The sequence below is a fragment of the Rana temporaria genome, chromosome 3, assembly GCF_905171775.1.
Source record: "Rana temporaria chromosome 3, aRanTem1.1, whole genome shotgun sequence".
Taxonomy (NCBI): domain Eukaryota; kingdom Metazoa; phylum Chordata; class Amphibia; order Anura; family Ranidae; genus Rana; species Rana temporaria.
In genome coordinates, this window is record NC_053491.1 from 478,741,754 (window position 1) to 478,763,381 (window position 21,628).

General features: G+C 46.7%; 2 protein-coding genes across 2 annotated transcripts; both read left to right on the forward strand.

Moving 5' to 3' along the window:
- Window positions 1–9,216: 9,216 nt before the first annotated feature.
- Window positions 9,217–9,853, forward strand: LOC120930774 (protein kinase C delta type-like). The gene is made up of 3 exons (XM_040341946.1): window positions 9,217–9,446; window positions 9,656–9,794; window positions 9,833–9,853. The coding sequence occupies exons 1-3, from the start codon at window positions 9,310–9,312 to the stop codon at window positions 9,851–9,853; spliced, it is 297 nt and encodes a 98-aa protein (XP_040197880.1). The 5' UTR covers window positions 9,217–9,309.
- Window positions 9,854–15,080: 5,227 nt separating this feature from the next.
- LOC120933650 (serine/threonine-protein kinase Sgk2-like) lies at window positions 15,081–17,445 on the forward strand. Its single transcript, XM_040346964.1, has 3 exons — window positions 15,081–15,395; window positions 15,546–15,677; window positions 17,209–17,445. The coding sequence occupies exons 1-3, from the start codon at window positions 15,153–15,155 to the stop codon at window positions 17,380–17,382; spliced, it is 549 nt and encodes a 182-aa protein (XP_040202898.1). The 5' UTR covers window positions 15,081–15,152; the 3' UTR covers window positions 17,383–17,445.
- The last annotated feature ends 4,183 nt before the right edge of the window (window positions 17,446–21,628 follow it).

Consider the following 21,628-nt stretch of genomic DNA (forward strand, 5'->3'; position numbering starts at 1 on the left):
GGACCGAGGAAGAGGAGAAGAGAGGAAGAGACAGAGTGCCCCGCAGAGCAGGCAGATGAGGTTCAGAGGAAGAGGAGAAGAGAAGAGGAAACAGAGAGGCCTGTAGAGAAGAAGAGAGTCATGGGACCGAGGAAGAGGAGAAGAGAGGTGGACACAGAGTGCCCCGCAGAGCAGGCAGATGAGGTTCAGAGGAAGAGGAGAAGAGAAGAGGAAACAGAGAGGCCTGTAGAGAAGAAGAGAGTCATGGGACCGAGGAAGAGGAGAAGAGTGGTGGACACAGAGTGCCCCGCAGAGCAGGCAGATGAGGTTCAGAGGAAGAGGAGAAGAGAAGAGGAAACAGAGAGGCCTGTAGAGAATAAGAGAGTCATGGCACTGAGGAAGAGGAGAAGAGAGGTGGAAACAGAGTGCCCCGCAGAGCAGGCAGATGAGGTTCAGAGGAAGAGGAGAAGAGAAGAGGAAACAGAGAGGCCTGTAGAGAATAAGAGAGTCATGGCACTAAGGAAGAGGAGAAGAGCGGTGGAAACAGAGTGCCCCGCAGAGCAGGCAGATGAGGTTCAGAGGAAGAGGAAGATGAGGTTCAGAGGAAGAGGAGAAGACAGGAGGAAACAGAGAGGCCTGTACATAGTAGAGCCAAAGCACAGAGGAGAGGAGACGATGAAGCAGAGAAGAGAGCCAATGCTCCAAGGAAGAGGAGTAGAGTGAAGGCAGAGAAGAGATGCAAGGCTCTGAGGGAAGAGGGAGAAGCAGAGGAGATGAGGAGAGAGGAGAAAACAGAGAGCCCTGTCAAGAGACGCAAAGCTCCAGGTAAGAGAGAGGAGGAAACAGAGAGCCCTGCAGTGAATAGAGGCAAGACTCTGGTGAAGAGAAAGAAAAAAGCAGAAAGCCCTACAAAGAAGAGACACAATGCTTCAGGGAAGAGAGAGGAGGGAACAGAGAGCCCTGTAGACAAGACTCTGCTGAACAAGGAGGATGAGGAGAAAATAAAGATGCTTGTGCAGAAGATAACGGAATACGCAAAGATGTCGAAAAAGAAAGAAGAGATCACCAAACAGAAGGAGAAAAAGATGGAACAAGAATGTAAGTATTACTATAATTTCAATTGTCATATAGTACATAGGTGAGGTAAAAAGACTTTATACTAAGTGAGGATTATATGACGGGTAGTGGTACCAAAGAAAAATATATCAGTGCAGCTGCCCCTTTTAAAGTGGAATAAATCACCTTGTGCTATTACAAATATGACACTAAAAAGGTATTGCGCTAACTCAAACACAAATAACTAAAATTATCACCAAACATAATTCCACATCACCAGCATAAATTATCCAGTTCACAATGTATAAGTTCCATAATGTGACATTTCCATAAAATATAACAAAAAAGTCCTCAAAGAGTTACATAGTTAGTCAGGTTGAAAAGACACAAGTCCATCCAGTTCAACCTCAAAAAAATAAACAAACAAAATAAAAAACACAGTACAATCCCATACACCCAACTCCATACCCACAGTTGAGTATTCCAATCACTGTGATTAAAGGATAAGTGCAGTAGCAGATTAATCGTTTAGCTGCGCTCCACTATCAACCGTGTGTGAGAAATGCAAACTCACCAAAAATCGATAATAAATGCGCCTTGTAACAATTACACTCTCTTGGTCAGCAGCATATATGAAGGTGATGGTTCTCAGCCCCAGAGATATCTCCTTACATTTATCTACCATAAAAGCTTGGGAGAAGCATATTGAATATCATAGTGCACTATGTTTATTAAAAGATCAGTTGCAGCAGGTAATTAAAAAATGTGCACTTACATTTGTGGGTGCTGTGAATCCGCACCAACATGTACAGCCAACTAAGTGCGCTCGTCCTTTTCTCCAGGGTGCCGCATGTGTTCCAAAGCAGCGGAGGTAGGAACCAACCAACTGAAAGTGATGTCAATACAGGTGGGCGCACAGCTTCCATCCGCCTGTATTGATGTCACTTCCGGTTGGTTGGTTCCAGCTCCAGTGCTTTGGAACGCACGCCGCATCCTGGAGAGACAGCAAGCGCACTTAGTTGGCTGTACATGTTGGTGCTGACTTAAAGCACCCACAAATGTAAGTTCACATTTTTTGTGATTAATCTGCTACTGCACTTATCCTTTAATCACGGTTATTGAAATATTCTTTGAGGACTTTTTTGTTATATTTTATGGAGAATACCTCATAGCTGTACATCTGCAGTGTGAGATCTAAGGCAATTCTGCATGTGGCTGCTGGCCTTATCAGTAGGGTTGTCCCGATACCATTTTTTTATTACCGAGTACAAGTACCGATACTTTTTTTCATGTACTCACCGATACCGAATACCGATACTTTTTTTTAAATGTGTCCCCAAATGCAGCCATGTCCCCCCACATATGCAGCCATGTCCCCCCACATATGCAGCCATGTCCCCCCACATATGCAGCCATGTCCCCCCCACATATGCAGCCATGTCCCCCACATATTGCAGCCATGTCCCCCCACATATTGCAGCCATGTCCCCCCACATATTGCAGCCATGTCCCCCCCACATATTGCAGCCATGTCCCCCCACATATTGCAGCCATGTCCCCCCACATATTGCAGCCATGTCCCCCACATATGCAGCCATGTCCCCCACATATTGCAGCCATGTCCCCCCACATATTGCAGCCATGTCCCCCCACATATTGCAGCCATGTCCCCCCACATATTGCAGCCATGTCCCCCCACATATTGCAGCCATGTCCCCCCACATATGCAGCCATGTCCCCCCACATATGCAGCCATGTCCCCCCATATATCCAGCCATGTCCCCCCATATATCCAGCCATGTCCCCCCCTATATCCAGCCATGTCCCCCCATATATCCAGCCATGTCCCCCCATATATCCAGCCATGTCCCCCCATATATCCAGCCATGTCCCCCACATATATCCAGCCATGTCCCCCCATAGATCACCCATCCAATCCCGAGCAAGGGGGAGTGTCTATACGCGGCGGGGAACACAGCTATTCAAACGAAAGCTGTAATGTTCCCCGCACGCAGACTAACGCGGCAGCGGTGGCTTTGCGGTATGCAGCGGCGGTGGGTTTGCGGCGGCTGCGCGTTGCGGCAGCGGGGGACAAGTATTCGGCCAGGCATCGGGGGCATTTGCGGGAGTACAAGTACAAGACAACCCTACTTATCAGATTTGGATGGATGTTTAGTGATGTCACTACTTTGCTGCTCACTGTTCTCCTGCATGCATATATGTGGGGGTGTGGGAATTTTACGTGCTTGGGTGTAACTTTAATTTTTTACAATTATTTCTTTTTTCTTTTTTTTACATTCTTTCTTGGCCTTGATGGCCAGGAAAACTGTGAATGGGGACCCGAAAGTGATGTTGCATGTGTGTCCGCTCTCCTCCCTCCATTCTACATGGTGGACGTGCACTGGGTGTCGGTGAGGCGAGAATTTGGGCGGCACCCCAGGGCGAAAATTCTTGTCATCATGACAACCTGGAGTCTGGGGTCTGTTTGTTGAGCCCTGGTTTTTTTTTGGCGTACATGTGTATAAGGCAACCACCCCAAAATGATAGGATAGCATATTAGACTGCAACATGTTTGGTTAGCTTTAGTACAAATCTATGGGTCAGGTCTGTCCTATCTGAAATCAGGGAATTTTTAAAGGTGAATTGCCATTTTCCGGGGAGGTTTTTTTCCCATTAGAACAGGCCCAGAGACTTGTTCTATCCCTGGGGTTAATCATTGATTTGATGTTTAAAGCGGAGTTCCACCCAAAAATGGAACTTCCGCTTTTTGGAATCCCCCCCCCTCTGGTGTCACATTTGGCACCTTTCAGGGGGGAGCAGATACCTGTGTAATACAGGTATTTGCACCCACTTCCAGGCATAAATACCCAAGCCACCTGTAGGTATCTACGCCACTTCCTTCCCCCCCCCCCTCGCTGTCTTCTGGGAGACACACAGGTCCCAGAAGACAGCAGGGACCAGTGGGATAGCGCAGCGCAGCGCGAGTCACGCATGCGCAGTAGGGGACCAGGAAGTGAAGCCGCAATCACTTCCTGATTCTCTCACCGAAGATAGCGGTGGCAGCACACGATAGATTGGCTTCGGGTGCCGACATCGTGGGTGCCCTGGAGAGGTAAGTGTCCTTATTTTAAAAGTCGGCAGCTGCAGTTTTTGTAGCTGCTGACTTTAAAAAAAAAATGTTGTTAAACTGTTTAAATGTAAAAACTAAATGATCAGATCTATGTGGAGTCAGCAATGTGATATCCCCGTACTCTGGTTTAGCTGTTTTCTCTATTTTTGGATTTCATTGCCAATAGAAATAAGCAGAGTAGTGTGACTTGTATGAGGACATGGTAATAAAATTGTTTTCTGTTTCTCTCTCTACAGCACGTGTACCGGGTTGTTTGTATCCAGAGAGCTTCATCTTCCATAAACTACTTGGTATGGGAAACTTTGGGAAGGTAAGTGACAAAAGATTAGTATTTAAACATGGGGGGGCACATTATGATCATGGAAGACTACATGAGAGGTGCAGAATAAACATGTACACTTAGCTCAGCCTTTGGGGGAGGGGAGGATGACGTTCTGAGCAATCAGGGCTGCACGCCCTTTATGTAACAGTTTAATGCTGAATTCCAGGATATAAGAAAACATTAAGAAAACAAACTCCTGCGCACGGGTGGATTATCCAACAGTTATTCAGTATTACACATGGAACACACCAACAGTGTCAAAGACAGGTAACAGAGGCCTTGCTGCCCTTCGTGGACGGGGAATGTCCTAATAGAAAACGACAAAAGCAAGGAAAGAAAGGCGCACCAGCCTAGTGTGTTACTGTTGACAGATTTATTAAAATAAAATGGTAATAAAAAACTACTCACAAGAGAACTGACATGGTAGGCTTGTCAACAACGTTGTGGTAGATACCCCTCGAACCACACTCCAGAATAGGGGGAATAGAGGTGTGTCACTGCCGGCTGACGCATTTCGAGGCGACAAGGACCTCTTCATCAGACTGCAGCGCCCTGATGAAGAGGTCCTTGTCGCCTCGAAACGTGTCAGCCGGCAGTGACACACCTCTATCCCCCTTATTCTGGAGTGTGGTTCTACCACAACGTTGTTCACAAGCCTACCATGTCAGTTCTCTTGTGAGTAGTTTTTTTATTACCATTTTATTTTAATAAATCTGTCAACGGTAACACACTAGGCTGGTGCGCCTTTCTTTCTTTGCTTTTGTCGTTTTATAAGAAAACATTATCTGTGTAAGTTCACATTTATAGAGAATCTGTAAGATGACATTACACTGGACACCCTCCTCACCCCCCGCAGTCAGACACCGGGATGCTGCTTCACCGGTCTGGGGATTTAAAATCTCTGGCTTAATCTCTTATCCGTACCTCTCAGCATGTATGAAAAATAGGCATTCTAATTGGTCAGCACTGTCACATGGATGGCATTGACCAATCAGAATCCGTCTAGAGGCTAGCCTATCCTGTCAACGAGGAGAGGAGAGCAAGCCACAGGTGAAGCAGCTTTCCGGGTGTGATTGCGGGGGGAGGGGGGGGGGTTCCAGTGTAAGGTCTTACAGATTTTCTGTAAAACTGAACTTACATTTTAAGCACAAATTTTTCCTATGGGGGATGAATCAGGTGATATCATTAGCCTATCCCAGGCAGACGGTACTCTACTCTGCTGTCCCATGACCCTCAGCATCCTCCTGTACAGGGGGGGGGGAGTGGTTGTGCTGTGCAGAGGAAACCTGCAGGAGTATGGAGTAAGGCTGCATTCACACCTGAGCGTTTTGTCGCCTGAAGCATGAAGCTCCAAAACGCTAGAGGGGAAAAAATACATTATTCTCAATAGAGATGGTTCACATCTCCACTCCAAAACGCCTGGCGCCGAACGCCTGAAGCTCAAACAAGTTCTGGACCCTTTTTTGACGCTCGAATTGAGCGTATTTGGGCGTTTTTCTGTTTTTAACATTGGTGACCCTAGACCTGTCCAAAATCGCGGTAAAAAAAACGCTGCGACAAATCGCAGTAAAAAACGCTGCAAATATCGTGGCAAAACGCAGTAAAAAACGATGCAAAACCGCGGCAAAACGCTACGCTCAGGTGTGAATGCAGCCTTAGGTTTGTACATCACCGTATTCATCATCCCCCGGGCACAATGACCCATTAACCCTTGCAGTGTCGAGGAGGACCCCACTGTTCAGCTTTAAGGCAGAGTGTCAAGTGGGGTACACACTATGAGAAAATCGGAAGAAAAATTTTGTACGAGGCACAATTGTTCGATTTTCATATACTGTGTATGCAACTTTTTTTTAAATCTGATTCAGACTTTCCAAAGAACCAACTCCAAAAATGTTCTCGTACGTGAACAAAACGATTTTTGTTTAAAGCGGTGTTCCACCAAAAAAAATTAAAAGCCAGCAGCTAAACATACTGCAGCTGCTGGCTTTTAATATTAGGACACTTACCTGTCCTGGAGTCCAGCAATGTTTGCACCCGCAGCTGATGTTTCCATCAGCTGTCGGGTGCTGCCGCCACCATTGCGGGTACGGGAACCCGGCAGTGTAGCTTTTTGGCTTCACCAGGGGGGGGGGGGAGAATAAAAGGGGGGGAGAATAAAATGAGCAAAAGTTCCACTGGTGTGCTGTTTTCATAAGAGAAAAATCAGATACTGCGTATGATCATAAACAATAACAAAAAATGCCTTTGTCATACGGGAGTTTTCGTACATTTGTTCCACCCTCGGTTTCGACTTGCTGTGAAACATTGAGGAAAATCGGACAATCGTTTGCCCGATTTTCTTATGGTGTGTACTAGGGTTGTCCCGATACCGATACTAGTATCGGTATCGGGACCGATACCAAGCATTTGCCCGAGTACTTGTACTCGGGCAAATGCTCCCGATGCTTCATCCGATACTTGTACTGTCGGCGATGATCAGTGCATGGGGAAGTTACAAGCACCGATCACCGCTGATTTTAAAGCAGCTGGAAGCCGCTGTGTATCCCGTGTATGCCGCCGTGTATCCCATGTATGCTGCCATGTATCCCACCGTGTATGTCGCCGTGTATCCCGCCGTGTTTCTCTCCCCTTCCGTGCTCCTCCTCCACCCCCTGGAAATGTCAGGATGGAGAGCGGGGTAGGAGCCGGTAAATCTAGCTCCTTACTGCTCCGAATGGACAGAGTCAGTGATCACTGACTCTGTCCATTCACATAACTGAAACATTGTAACCTGTGTTTACAAATGTTTCAGTTTATGAATGAAGAGAAGACGCTGTCTTCACTCCATTCATTTTCAGCGCAGCTGATGCTGCTGAGAAAGGGACAGGGGAACATGTGTCCCTAGTCCCTTTCCCTGTCTCAAAGGGAAGATGTCAGAGGTCTGTTAAGACCCCTGATATCTCAACAAAGCCCCCCCAACAGGGCTGAAAAAAATAAATAAAAAAATAAAGAATAAAAAAATTAAAGAAAAAACACACTGACACGGTCCACCCCCCCCCCCTTAAAAAAAAAGAAAGCATTATAAATTTTAAAAAATGTAAAAAAAAAAAAAGATAAAAAAAAAACCTACTGACACATGTGCCGCTGTCACATGAGATTAAAAAAAAGTATCGGTATTCGGTATCGGGGAGTACTTGGAAAAAAAGTATCGGTACTTGTACTCGGTCTTAAAAAAAGTGGTATCGGGACAACCCTAGTGTGTACCCACCTTCAGACTGTGCTCGCCAGTGCAGCAACCAGTCAGAATCCACCTTGTACAAGTCTGACTTCTTCATAGTGAATTCCGATTGGTGGCTCGGCACCTGAGAATCAGTCTGCTGTGTTGAACAAGGCCAGTGGTGTCTCTGTTTGATATGTAAAAAGACACTTACAGCAGTTAATCATATTTCCACAAATGGCAAATTCAGCAGGACAGTAAAAAGGGGGAAAGAAAGATAACTTAGAACATGAGGAATGGTTAGTAATGTTGCTACAACTAGAGAACATGAAAAAGATGATGTACTAATTGTCCTTTTCCTATAGGTGATGCTGGCAACCCATTGTGATAGCGGCAAACTGGTGGCCGTGAAGATCGTCGATAAGACGAGTCTAACTTCCCATGACCGGGAAACCATCATGACTGAATGTCAAGTAATGCAAATGGTCATGGGCAACCCGTACTGTTCCAAGCTCTACGCCACTTTCCAGACAGAGGTAAGTCTAAGTTTGGATAGATAGATAGATAGATAGATAGATAGATAGATAGATAGATAGATAGATAGATAGATAGATAGATAGATAGATAGATAGATAGATAGATATTTTGATAAATGTAGATATAGATAGATGTTTGGATGGATGTACAGTATATGAATAAAGATAGATTCAGACAGGTAGCTGTTGTAGATAGATGTTTTAATGGATATAGAGAGATTTAGATCAATAGCTACAGAGAGATGTTTTGGATAGACATCAAGGGCTAGATTCAGCAATGATTTACGCCGGCGTATCCATAGATAAATTCAAAGCTGCGCCGGCGTATCTTCTTTCTGTATTCAGAAAGCAAGATACGCCGACATTAGCCTAACATACGACTGGCATAAGTCTCTTACACCGTCGTATCTTAGGGTGCATTCTCACGCTGGCCCCTAGGTGGCGCTCCCGTTGTTTTCGGCGGAGACTGTGCAAATTACCTAGATACGCCGATTCACAAACGTACGTGGGCCCGGCGTTCGTTTTTTACGTCGTTTGCGTTAGGCTTTTTCGGCGTAACGTTGTGCCTGCTTCTATGAGACGCACTCAATGTTAAGTATGGACGTCGTTCCCGCTTCGATTTTTGAATTGTTTACATCGATTGCGTAAGTCGTTCGCGAATAGGGCTGGACGTAATTTACGTTCAAGTCGAAACCAATGACGTCCTTGCGAGGTCATTTGGAGCAATGCACACTGGGATATGTACACGGACGGCGCATGCACCGTTCGTACAAAACGTCAATCACGTCAGGTCAACACACATTAACATAAAACACGCCCCCCTTACACATTTGAATTACGCGCGCTTACGCCGGCCCCATTTACGCTACGCCGCCGCAACTTATGGAGCAAGTGCTTTGTGAATACTGCACTTGCTCCTGTAAGTTGCGGCGGCGTAGCGTAAATACAATACGCTGCGCCGCCGTTAGATTGCGCGTCCCTACCTGAATCTAGCCCCATGTATTGTGCTTTAGTAAAGAATTATAACATTGTACTTTCTTTTATAACTTCTAACCTGTCTTTCGTTCACTAGGATCATCTATACTACGTGATGGAATTTTATAGTGGGGGAGAGCTGGGGAAACGTATCAAAGCCAAGAAATCATGTGACCTCCACACCATGAGACGTCTGGCATCAGAACTCCTATGTGCTCTGCAGTGGGTGCACTCTAAAGGCGTAATGCACGGGTAAGTAACTTTCCTATAATCTTCAGTCGTTTTACAATTCTCTCCTCTTCTTTGCACTGCCAATTGTTTCCTAGATTGTATCATTCCATGTATGGGCAGTGCTAGGAAAGGGAGTTTTGTAAATGTTGATCCCTCTATTGGTCAATAATATTGGGGTATGGGGGGCAATTATCTGAACCGCAGAGCTGACTATTTTTTTTTCTCCATAGTGACGTGAAGCCTGAGAACATTCTTCTGGATTGCAACGGTCATGTGAGATTAGCCGACTTTGGTATAGCAGTAACCAACATGTTTGGAACCGAGACAAGAACTGGAGAGTTTGGCTCAGAATTATACAAAGCACCTGAGGTAAGTAAAAGACTAATAATCTGAATGTCCATACACAGGGCAATTATCAACCAGATTAGACCTGAATTAACCACTTAAGGACTAGAAGGATTTACTCCTCAAAGACCAGGTCATTTTTTGCAATACGGCACTGCGTCATTTTAACTGACAATTGCGCGGTCGTGCGACACTATACCCAAATAAAATGTATGTCCTTTTTTTCCCCACAAATAGAGCTTTCTTTTGGTGGTATGTGATCACCTTTATTTTTTGCTCTATTAACCAAAAAAGCATAAATTTAAAAAAAAAAAATATGTCCGCCGGGCACCTGTGATTGCTCCTGAGAGAGACAGAATGGAGGTCTGTCAATGTAAACAGACAGATCTCCATTCTTTCAGGGGTGAGGAGACTGATCTGTTGTCCCTACTGCTTAGGAACAGTGATTGGTCTCCTCCCCCAGGCCGTTCCATCCCCCCACAGTTAGAAACATTCCCTAGGACACACATTTAACCCCTTGATCGCCCCTAGTGTTGACCCCTTCCCTGCCAGTGACATTTATACAGTAATCAGTGGCTATTTTTAGCACTGATCGCTGTATAACAGTCAGTGGCAGGGCCATCTTAATGCAAGGGCACTCCCAGGTACATTGGGGGCCCCCACAATAATCTTGCATTGCATCATACATTCCAACTTTCCCGGATTTGCTGGGACAGTCATGCTTTTTACTAAACTGTCCCGATATGGTTGTGTCCCGGGAAGCGTCCCAGAACCTATACTGTGCCCTTCTGTATCCCCCCTGTACTGTGCCATTTGTGTTGACTAGTCTTTGCTTTATGGAATTTTTTCCTTTTGTAAAAATCGATTTTATTGAAAGTACTAATGATTATATCTTTAATTCTATCAACTATTTATACTTTATTTCTTGAAAGTAGGTGTGTAAATTGGGGCAAGCTGGTGGGGTCCCAGTGCATTACTTTGCCCAGGGGCCCATAATGCTATTAAGGTGGCCCAGGTCAGTGGTCCCAAAAATAATTGTCCGATCTGTCCGCCGCAATGACATAGTCCCGATAAATATCACTGATCACTGCCATTACTAGTAAAAAAAATTCAGTAGACGCTATAACTTTTGCACAAACCAATCAATATACACTTAAAATTTTTCATACCAACAATGGGCCAGATTCACAGAGAACTTACGCCGACGTATCTTCTTATACGCCGTGTAAGTTCTAGTATGCGCCGTCGTATCTATGCGCCGTATTCTTAAAACCAGATACGCCTGAATTTCGGCTCCATCCGACCGACGTAAGTCTCCTACGCCATCGTATCTTGGGTGCATATTTACGATGGCCGCTAGGGGCGCTTCCATTGATTTACGCGTTGAATATGTGAATGACCTAGATACGCCAATTCACGAACGTACTTGCGCCCGTCGCAGTAAGCTACGCCGTTTACGTAAGGCGTACGTCCGGCGTATAGTTATCCCTCATAAAGCAGGGCTAAGTCATGTTAGGGTATGGACGTCGGAACAGCCGTCGGATTTTACGTCGTTTGCGTAAGTCGTACGTGAATGGGGCTGGGTGTAGGTTACGTTCATGTCGTACGCATTGAGCCGTCGTTTCTTAGGAAGTATATGCAACGTGATTCTGAGCATGCGCCGTTCATTCAGCCATTCATTTACATGGGGTCACGGTTAATTTTAATACAACACGCCCACTACCTTCCAAATTTGAATTAGGCGGGCTTACGCCAGCCCATTTACGCTACGCCGACGTAACTTAGGGAGCAAGTGCTTTTTATAGCGCAAAAAATAAAAACCACAGAGGTGATCAAATACCACCAAAAGAAAGCTCTACTTGTGGGAAATGTTTTTGTTTGGGTACAGTGTCGCACCACTGCACAATTGTCAGTTAAAGCTATGCAGTGCCGTATCGCAAAAAATGGCCTGGTCATTAAGGGGGCAAATCTTCCGGTGCGGAAGTGGTTAAAGAGAACCTGCATACACAGAGCAATTCTGGATAAAACCGAGCCCGTAGTATGGCTCAGCAGCTGTCTAGTCCTAGGGGTCTGTCAGGATAAAAATAACTTCTTCCAATTGTTTTTTTTTCTTTGTTATTGTGCCCGGCTTAGGGGGTGAGTGTGGACAGTGTTTAATGGCTACTTTGTGACCAGTACACATTGGCCCAGATTCAGAAAGGACTTACGACGGCGCAGCGCCATGTACGCCGTCGTAAATCCTAATCCGACCCATCGTATCTATGCGCCTGATTCATAGAATCAGTTACGCATAGATATCCATTAGATCCGACAGGCATAAGTCTCTTACACCGTCGGATCGTAACTGCATATTTTTTCTGACCGCTAGGTGGCGCTTCCGTCGAATTCCGCGTCAAGTATGCAAATTAGCTAGATACGCGAATTCCCGAACGTACGCGTGGCCGACGCAGTAAAGTTACGACGTTTACATTAGGCTTTTCCCGCCGTATAGCAGATATGAGGCAAAAGTGCGGCGTACCAATGTTAAGTATGGCCGTCAGTCCCACGTCGAAATTTGAAAAAAAAGGATTTTTGTACTCACCGTAAAATCCATTTCTCTGAGTTCATAGACGGACACAGCATCCTTTGACCTTAGGGTTATGTTCCTCCTACCAGGAGATTTTAGGCAGAATTCTTACAGCACCCAAGGTGTTAAAACTTTCCTTCATGCCGCTCCTCCCAGGGGGCGTGGCTCCCCCAGGCATAACCCACACCCTGCTTCAGCAGCTTCAGCTTCAGTTTGTTTCTGCCTAACCGTCAGGAGAGTCAGGCTCTCTCTGGAGTCCTGGACTCTGGAGTTTTTTCTTGCAAAATTTTTTTGCATTTTTGCGAGTTTTTTCTCGCTTTTTTATTTTATTTTTATTTTGAATCCTGCGATTCTTCTATCAACAGCCGACTGGGTGACAGGCTGGGTCCTCGACCCTTGTAGTCCCCCCAGGTTCGGCCTTCGAGCGTGTGCCGGCCCTCAGCTCCGCTTTGGGACGTCCACGACAGGCCCCTTTGCTCCAGGGGCGGCCGGGGAACTTCGGTTCTAGGGCACACATATGACCGGTCTCTATGGCTTTGTCACAGTGTGTCTGGCCGACAGCCATGCCGTTCGCGGTCGTTGGTTCTGTCTGGGATACCTCCAGCCGGGTAGTCGCAGGACAGGTAAGTAGTGGCCCCTTACTCAGGTAAGTGGTCTGGCTGGAATGTTTTCCCTTGGGAGGTCGACTGAGGGTTTTCCCCTGCTTTCCTCTCTCCCTTATTCCTCTCCCTCCTTCCCCTTTGGGTGACGGCTGTGCAGGGGTTTTTTTTTTTTTTCCCTGGGGCTCATATTTTTTTACTCGGGTATGGCTGGGGCTGTTCTGTGTCACTGCAGGGGACTGTGGTGGACATTCTGGGCATTTTTGTGTGTGCTGTGTACTGTTTTGGTGTACTGTCATTTTTGGGTACACTGTCTTTTTAAAACTGCGCAACGGCGGCCATTTTGCCGGAGCCGCGCTTGTATTATTCGGCGGCCATTTTCTTGTGGCCGGCGCCGTTTTCAGCACTAGTTCGGCCTCTAGTGGCCGTTTCGGCGGGGAAAAAAGACCGCGAATCATCTGAGGGGACAGACGCAGCGCTGCAGCTTCTCCTCAGCACACACTTGTCCTTCACAGACCGCGCTGTACCAGGGGGGTGGTGAGTCTCAGGGGGCCCCAGACTGTGCTCTAGCGGCCGGGAGGTGACCTGTGGGGGACTTTTTTCCTGCCATTGGCAGTGGGGGTGACACGGCAGCTGCAATATGGAGCCTGAATCAGGCCCCTCATTCCTCACAATGCCGGAATTAACCCTAAGCGCCCCTCCCCCTGCCACATCTGTTGAATCGGTGTCGGCTGTCCTGGAGTCTTTTCTCACCAGGTTTGAAGCTGCCAGTGCTCGGTTGGGGGGTAAAAAGCGCCCCCCCCCCGGAGGCTGTTTCTGGGGATATCTCTGACGCAGAATCTGATAACGCTGTTGCTGCTTCTGGTTCTGTCATGTCAGAGGATGCGGGCTTAACCCACATGGACAGCGAGGATGACTCTGCTGCGGAGTCTGCTGACAAGGAATTTGTTGGAGCTCTTATTACTGCGGTACGTGAGACTCTTCATTTAGAGGATGTGGCGGAGACACCAGCGGTGTCAGTCCTTTTTGGATTCCGCAAACCACCGCGTACCGCTAAGGTATTCCCTTGTGTTCCTTATTTGGACAATTTGTTGTATAAGGAATGGGATACACCGCAAAAGGCTTTTACTGTTCCTAAAAGCTTTGCTACCCGTTACCCCCTGGAGGAGGACTTTTTAAAAAAGTGGGTCACTCCTCCGTCGGTGGACCCTCCTGTGTCCAGACTGAGTAAGGCTACTACTTTGCCTGTGGAGGGGGCTCCTGCTTTCAAGGATCCCGCCGATAGGAGAGTGGAGGCCGTGGCCCGCTCCCTGTTCTCGGTGGTGGGTTCGGCGGTAAGGCCGGCTCTGGCCGGCGCCCTGGTTGCTCAGACGCTAACTGAAAGGGCGAAGCTCCTGCTGCAGGATCTGGAGGTCCAGGGTGCTTCCGAGTCCTCTAGGGACCTGGCTGAGCAGTTGATTCAGGGTCAGAAGTTTCTCTGTGAGGCGGCTATGGATTCGATTCCTTTGCTTTCCAGGGCTTCTGTCTACGCAGTGGTTCTGCGCCGCCTTATATGGCTGAAGTGCTGGTCGGCTGACCAGTCCTCGAAAAAGGCCTTGGTGGATTTGCCCTTTAAGGGCGTACGGCTCTTTGGGGCATCCCTGGATGACATCATTAAGGATGCCACTGGAGGCAAGGGCACCTTGCTCCCTCAGTCGGGGAAGGGTAAGGAACCTCGCCGCAAGCAAGGTCCTACTTTTACTACCCCTAAGCGGTTTTTTCGTGAACGAAAGAGAAAGTTACGTTGTTTGCGTAAGTCGTCCGTGAATGGGGCTGGACGTCATTTACGTTCACGTCGAAACCAATGACGTCCTTGCGGCGTACTTTGGAGCAATGCACACTGGGAAATTCCACGGACGGCGCATGTGCCGTTCCGCAAAAACATCAATCACATCGGGTCACAGTAGTTTTACATAAAACACGCCCCCCCTGATCCAAATTTGAATTAGGCGGGCTTACGCCGGCCGATTTACGCTACGCCGCCGCAACTTACGGAGCCAGTGCTTTGAGAATACAGCACTTGCCCGTGTAAGTTGCGGAGGCGTAACGTAAATCAGATACGTTACGCCCGCAGAATTTTACGCGGCTGTACAAGAATCTGGCCCATAGAAGTGGGATGCTTCTGAATGAAGTCAAATGTATTAAAGATTGACACATTTGTGTGGAACCTTGTTGTAAATGATGTTGTTGTTTTCCAGCCAGACATGTTCTGATCCTTCTCTCTCTCTGATTTCCCCACAGATATTTAAGGACGAGCCATTTGACAAAGCTGTGGACTATTTCGCATTGGGGGTCACATTATTTGAGGCAGCCTTTGGAATTTATCCATTCAACATAAAAAATCCTCGAGCTTCCATATGCCAAGATTTGCCACGTTATCCAGTCGGTACCGATGATGTCTTAGTGGACTTTCTGAACAAGGTAAGTGGTCACATAGTCCCAGCAGGACGACACAAACTTTATATGCGGTCTGTGCTTTGTTGGAAGCCGCAGGTCTTTATAATTCAGCTTCTTAGCATTTTCATGCCATTAATGTCATCTTATGTGTCTGTTTTCTTTTTTCCCCCATAGCTCCTATGTAAAGACCAGAAAAAACGCAAGGTCTATATTGCCAAGATACGGAACCACCGATTTTTCCGAGGAATAAATTGGGAAAAGCTGGAGGCAGGGAAGACGCATGCCCCATTTGCTGAACGTCGGAAGGTAAGTAACAATTTAAGCATTGTGCATGTGGGGTCCATCTGGCCAGTCCCTTTACACATGGCTGGGGCCCATCATGACACTTTGGGGGGTTCATAGAGGAAGAAATTATGTTTGTGAGATGTATCGTTGTGCATAAAGAGAAGCCGTCAGGACCAGATTCATGAAAGCAGGTTAAATAGTCCATCTTTCCTTATTAGAATTGTGCACCATTTTTATTTCCCACATTAAATTTACTTGAATCTGAGTCATCAGTTTGTGTGCCTGGGGGGGAGGAGTCACCTAAACTCTGACAGCGATGTCTCCCAATTCCTGAGTGTGTATGACAGCATCAAATAACAGAGCTCCGTACATATGTACATTTCACTTAGTTACAGGGCTCTGTTATTTGATGTGTTGTACACTGGCAGACCTCAGGAGGGATCTCACCCCGACTCTCAATCTGAAGACTTGTGGGAAATGATTAACCACTTGCTTACTGGGCACATATATCCCCCTCCTGCCCAGGTGAAATTTCAGCTTCCGGCACTGCGTCGCTTTAACTGACAATTGCGCGGTCGTGCGACGTGGCTCCCAAACAAAATTGACATCCTTTTTTCCCCACAAGTAGAGCTTTCTTTCGGTGGTATTTGATCGCCTGTGCGTTTTTTATTTTTTGCGCTATAAACAAAAAAGAGCAAAAATTTTTAAAAAAAATACAATATTTTTTACTTGTTGCTCTTATAAATAGCCCAATTTAAAAAAAAAAATCTCAGTTTTCTACGTATTCTACATATTTTTGGTAAAATCCCAATTTTTATTGGGACGGCGAAATTATGGCGGACACATCGGACACATTTTTGGCGCCATTCACATTTATACTGCGATCAGTGCTATAAATATGCACTAATTACTGTATAAATGTGACTGGCATTGAAGGGGTTAACACTAGGGGGTGAGGAAGGGGTTAAATATGTTCCCTATATAGTGTTCTAACTGTGGGTGGAGGGGGGGTGACTGGGAGGGTGACCGATCTGTGTCCCTATGTACAAGAGACACAGATCGGTCTCCTCTCCAGAGACAGGACGCTGTCTCTGTGTGAGCCGGCAATGAGAAATGATCTCATATGTTTACATATGAGATCATCTCTCATTGGCCGCACAGATCGCATAGCAAACGGCCACTCTGATTGGCCATTCGCCGCGATCTGTGATTGGCTGTGTCCAAGGGACACAGCCAACACAGTGTTTCCCCGCTGCGCGCCAAAAGGGGCGGACATCAATTGACGTCCACTTGGATTTTCAGGTCCGCGCTGTAGCCGTCATTCGGCTATAGCGCGGGCTCCAGGTGGTTAAAGAGAAATGCGGGGACAAATATAAACCTTTCAGAAGTGAGTTTGCACAACTTTAATAGTGAAGTGGTGACCGGTATCTGACATCTCACAATCATATGGACTTAGATGGCCCATAGAGGTGGGGAAATGGCCCTCAGGGGTCATAGAGGGATTTCTTCTATTCATTCATGGATCTTATTGTTCTCTCTTTTTCTTTTTTAGGACCTTGTAGAAGAAATGGTGAAGACGACATTAGATCTGTATGAGAGGATTGGATATCGATGGAAGCTTGGGAAGAAGGAACAGGAACAGTTCATGGGCTTTTCATTTGTCAGTGAAGAATGGAAAGCCATACAGAATCTGAAGAACACCACACAAAAGAAAAAGCTAAACTGAAGACAATACAAGGTGTAGCTTATGAAAAACACACACAAAACGTGTCACAAAAATGTCCTTCTGCAGGAGAGTGCGAGATCAGGCTGAAACTGAGGGAATGGGGACCGAGTCTTTAAGAGAACTAGGCTGAGTCTGAAAGAGGGCCAGGAAAACAGATTGCTGGGTTGTGGAAGGAGTCCGCAGACAAGCAGGGATGATAGAATACGTTTTCCAGTGAGGGAAGAAAAGTAGTTTAGGGAAATGTCTGGGGGGACACTTCCCTTATCTCTTGCAGGGGAAAGTCTGCCAGGAAGATTGGATGAGTCTGCCAGAGAGAAGAGATAAATCTTCTAGGGAGGTGTCTGGGGGGACACTTCCCTTATCTCTTCTCTCTGGCAGACTCATCCAATCTTTCAGGCAGACTTTCCCCTGCACCCTGGAAGACTCATTCCTGCTTCCCTGCAGACTCCTTCCACAACTACGCAGACTCCTTCCACAAGCACGCAGACTCAGCCTAGTTCCCTCAAGGACTTAGTCCCCATTCCCTCACAGTTCCAGCCTGGCCTCCCACCGCAGACTGAAATTTTTATCACACGTTTTGTATCAGTTTTCCATAAGTTATAACTTGTCTTCAACTGCTTAGTAGACTTTATTTATGGCCGGCGCTTCCGCTAGGCAAACTAGGCAGCTGCCTAGGGTGCAGCCACAGCCGCTGGGAGGGAGGAGGCGGGGAAGCATCCAGTGGCAGAATTTTAGTGGGCACAGTAGAGAACAGTAAGAGGGGGACCAGGAGGCAACAGTAATAGGGGGACCAGGAGAGAAGAGTAATAGGGGGACCAGGAGGGAACAGTAATAGGGGGACCAGGAGGCAACAATAATAGTGGAACCAGGAGGCAACAGTAATAGGGGGACCAGGAGAGAACAGTAATAGGGGGATCAGAAGAGAACAGTAATAGGGAGACCAGGAAAGAACAGAAATAGGGGGACCAGGAGGCAACAGTAATAGGGGGATCAGGAGAGAACAGTAATGGGGGACCAGGAGGCAACAGTAATAGGGGGACAGAGGAGGGAACAGTAATAGGGGGACAGAGGAGGGAACAGTAATAGGGGGACAGAGGAGGGAACAGTAATAGGAGGACCAGGAGAGAGCAGCAGGGCCGGACTGGGAGTAAAAACCAGCCCTGGAAAACATTTCATACCAGCCTATAGCATTATTATACCAGCCCAACATCATAACGTCATTATTTTGGACTGGGTGACAGAGGGCTGGGTGACAGCAGGGGACTGGGTGACAGGGGACTGGGTAACAGAGGGCTAGGTGACAGCAGCTGACTGGGTAACAGAGGGCTGGGTGACAGCAGGGGACTGGGTGACAGAGGACTGGGTAACAGAGGACTGGGTGACAGCAGGGGACTGGGTAACAGGGAACTGGGTGACAGAGGACTGGGTGACAGCAGGGGACTGGGTGACAGCAGGGGACTGGGTGACAGCAGGGGACTGGGTGACAGCAGGGGACTGGGTGACAGAGGGCTGGGTGACAGAGGGCTGGGTGACAGAGGGCTGGGTGACAGAGGGCTGGGTGACAGGGGACTGGGTGACAGCAGGGGACTGGGTGACAGAGGGCTGGGTGACAGCAGGGGACTGGGTGACAGAGGGCTGGGTGACAGCAGGGGACTGGGTGACAGAGGGCTGGGTGACAGGGGACTGGGTGACAGAGGGCTGGGTGGCAGAGGGCAGGGGACTGGGTGACAGAGGGCTGGGTGACAGCAGGGGACTGGGTGGCAGAGGACTGGGTGACAGAGGGCTGGGTGACAGAGGGCTGGGTGACAGAGGTCTGGGTGACAGAGGTCTGGGTGACAGAGGTCTGGGTGACAGGGGACTGGGTGACAGGGGACTGGGTGACAGAGGGCTGGGTGACAGGGGACTGGGTTTCAGGGGACTGGGTTTCAGGGGACTGGGTGACAGGGGACTGGGTGACAGGGGACTGGGTGACAGAGGGCTGGGTGACAGGGGACTGGAAGGAACAGTATAGGGGGCGCCAGGAGGGAACAGTTTAGGGGGACCAGGAGGGAACAGTAGAGAACAGTAATAGGAGGACCAGGAAGAAACAGTTTAGGGGGGCAAGAGCAGGGGTGGAGGGGCGATTTGTCCCCAACGTTAGAGGCGGATTGCCCCCATGCTTCATCATATATTTTTTAGGCACAGATTGTGTTAAAAAAATATTTTTACTTTGTTTTATTGTATTTGCTTTGTAGGTATGGTATGTCTTACTGTTATACTGTTGTTATACTGTATAATGTTACTTTGTTTTATTGTTAACCATCATTTGCTTAGCAGGTACGCCATTCAGCTGCAGCATTGATTTATTTATCTTGACAGCAACAGGGTTTGCTTCCACGATACGTAAATCAGCGAATCCAGTGCTGTAGAAGGTGATTTCACCATCACAGTTAAAAAAAAAAGAGCATATATGCAGAAGCATGGGGGCAGGGGTGGAGGGGCGATTTTCCCCTAACATTAGGGGCGGATTGCCCCCATGCTTTGGCATATATTTTTTTAGGCACAGATTGCTTTTAAAAAAAAATTTATTTCTACTATGTTTTATTGTATTTGCTTTGCAGATATGGTATGTCTTACTGTTATACTGTAATGTTACTTTGATTTATTGTTAACCATCATTTACTTACCAGGTATGCCATTCAGCTGCATCAATGATTTATTTATCTTGACAGCAACAGCGTTTGCTCCCACGATACGTAAATCAGCGACCCCAGTGCTGTAGAAGGTAAATTTCACCATCACAGTTAAAAAAAAGAGCATATATGCAGAAGCATGGGGGCAGGGGTGGAGGGGCGGATTGCCCCTAACATTAGGGGCGGATTGCCCCCATGCTTTGGCATATATTTTTTAGGCACAGATTGCTTTTAAAAAATCTTTTATTTCTACTATGTTTTATTGTATTTGCTTTGCAGATATGGTATGTCTTACTGTAATGTTACTTTGTTTTATTATTACCCATCATTTACTTACCAGGTATACCATTCAGCTGCATCAATGATTTATTTATCTTGACAGCAACAGCGTTTGCTCCCACGATACATGAATCAGTGACTCCTGTGCTGTAGAAGGTGATTTCACCATCACATTTAAAAAAAAGAGCGTATATGCCGAAGCATGGAGGCAGGGGTGGAGGGGCGATTTGCCCCTAACATTAGGGGTGGATTGTCCCCATGCTTTGGCATATATTTTTTAGGCACAGATTGCTTTTAAAAAAATATTTATTTCTACTATGTTTTATTGTATTTGCTTTGCAGATATGGTATGTCTTACTGTAATGTTACTTTGTTTTATTGTTAACCATCATTTACTTACCAGGTATACCATTCAGCTGCAGCAATGATTTATTTATCTTGACAGCAACAGCGTTTGCTCCCACGATAAGTAAATCAGCGACTCCAGTGCTGTTGAAGGTGATTTCACCATCACAGTTAAAAAAAAAAAGAGCATATATGCAGAAGCATGGGGGCAGGGGTGGAGGGGGGATTTTCCCCTAACATTAGGGGCGGATTGCCCCCATGCTTTGGCATATATTTTTTAGGCACAGATTGCTTTTAAAAAATGTTTTATTTCTACTATGTTTTATTGTATTTGCTTTGCAGATATGGTATGTCTTATTGTTATACTGTAATGTTACTTTGATTTATTGTTAACCATCATTTACTTACCAGGTATGCCATTCAGCTGCATAAATGATTTATTTATCTTGACAGCAACAGCGTTTGCTCCCACGATACGTAAATCAGCGACTCCAGTGCTGTAGAAGGTGATTTCACCATCACAGTTAAAAAAAAGAGTGTATATGCCGAAGCATGGGGGCAGGGGTGGAGGGGCGATTTGCCCCTAACATTAGGGGCCGATTGCCCCCATGCTTTGGCATATATTTTTTAGGCACAGATTGCTTTTAAAAAATGTTTTATTTCTACTATGTTTTATTGTATTTGCTTTGCAGATATGGTATGTCTTACTGTTATACTGTAATGTTACTTTGATTTATTGTTACCCATCATTTACTTACCAGGTATACCATTCAGCTGCAGCAATGATTTATTTATCTTGACAGCAACAGCGTTTGCTCCCACGATACGTAAATCAGTGACTCCAGTGCTGTAGAAGGTGATTTCACCATCACAGTTAAAAAAAAAGAGCATATATGCAGAAGCATGGGGGCAGGGGTGGAGGGGGGATTTTCCCCTAACATTAGGGGCGG

Bases quoted from the DNA above. Each gene is read 5' to 3' on its own strand.
- LOC120930774 (XM_040341946.1), top strand. From the start codon at position 9,310: ATGGAATTTTATAGTGGGGGAGAGCTGGGGAAACGTATCAAAGCCAAG. The intron at 9,447-9,655 runs GTAAGTAACTTT...TTTTCTCCATAG, and splicing joins TCTAAAGGCGTAATGCACGG to TGACGTGAAGCCTGAGAACA. The intron at 9,795-9,832 runs GTAAGTAAAAGA...GTCCATACACAG, and splicing joins AATTATACAAAGCACCTGAG to GGCAATTATCAACCAGATTA.
- LOC120933650 (XM_040346964.1), top strand. From the start codon at position 15,153: ATGATGTTGTTGTTTTCCAGCCAGACATGTTCTGATCCTTCTCTCTCT. The intron at 15,396-15,545 runs GTAAGTGGTCAC...TTTCCCCCATAG, and splicing joins TAGTGGACTTTCTGAACAAG to CTCCTATGTAAAGACCAGAA. The intron at 15,678-17,208 runs GTAAGTAACAAT...TTTCTTTTTTAG, and splicing joins CATTTGCTGAACGTCGGAAG to GACCTTGTAGAAGAAATGGT.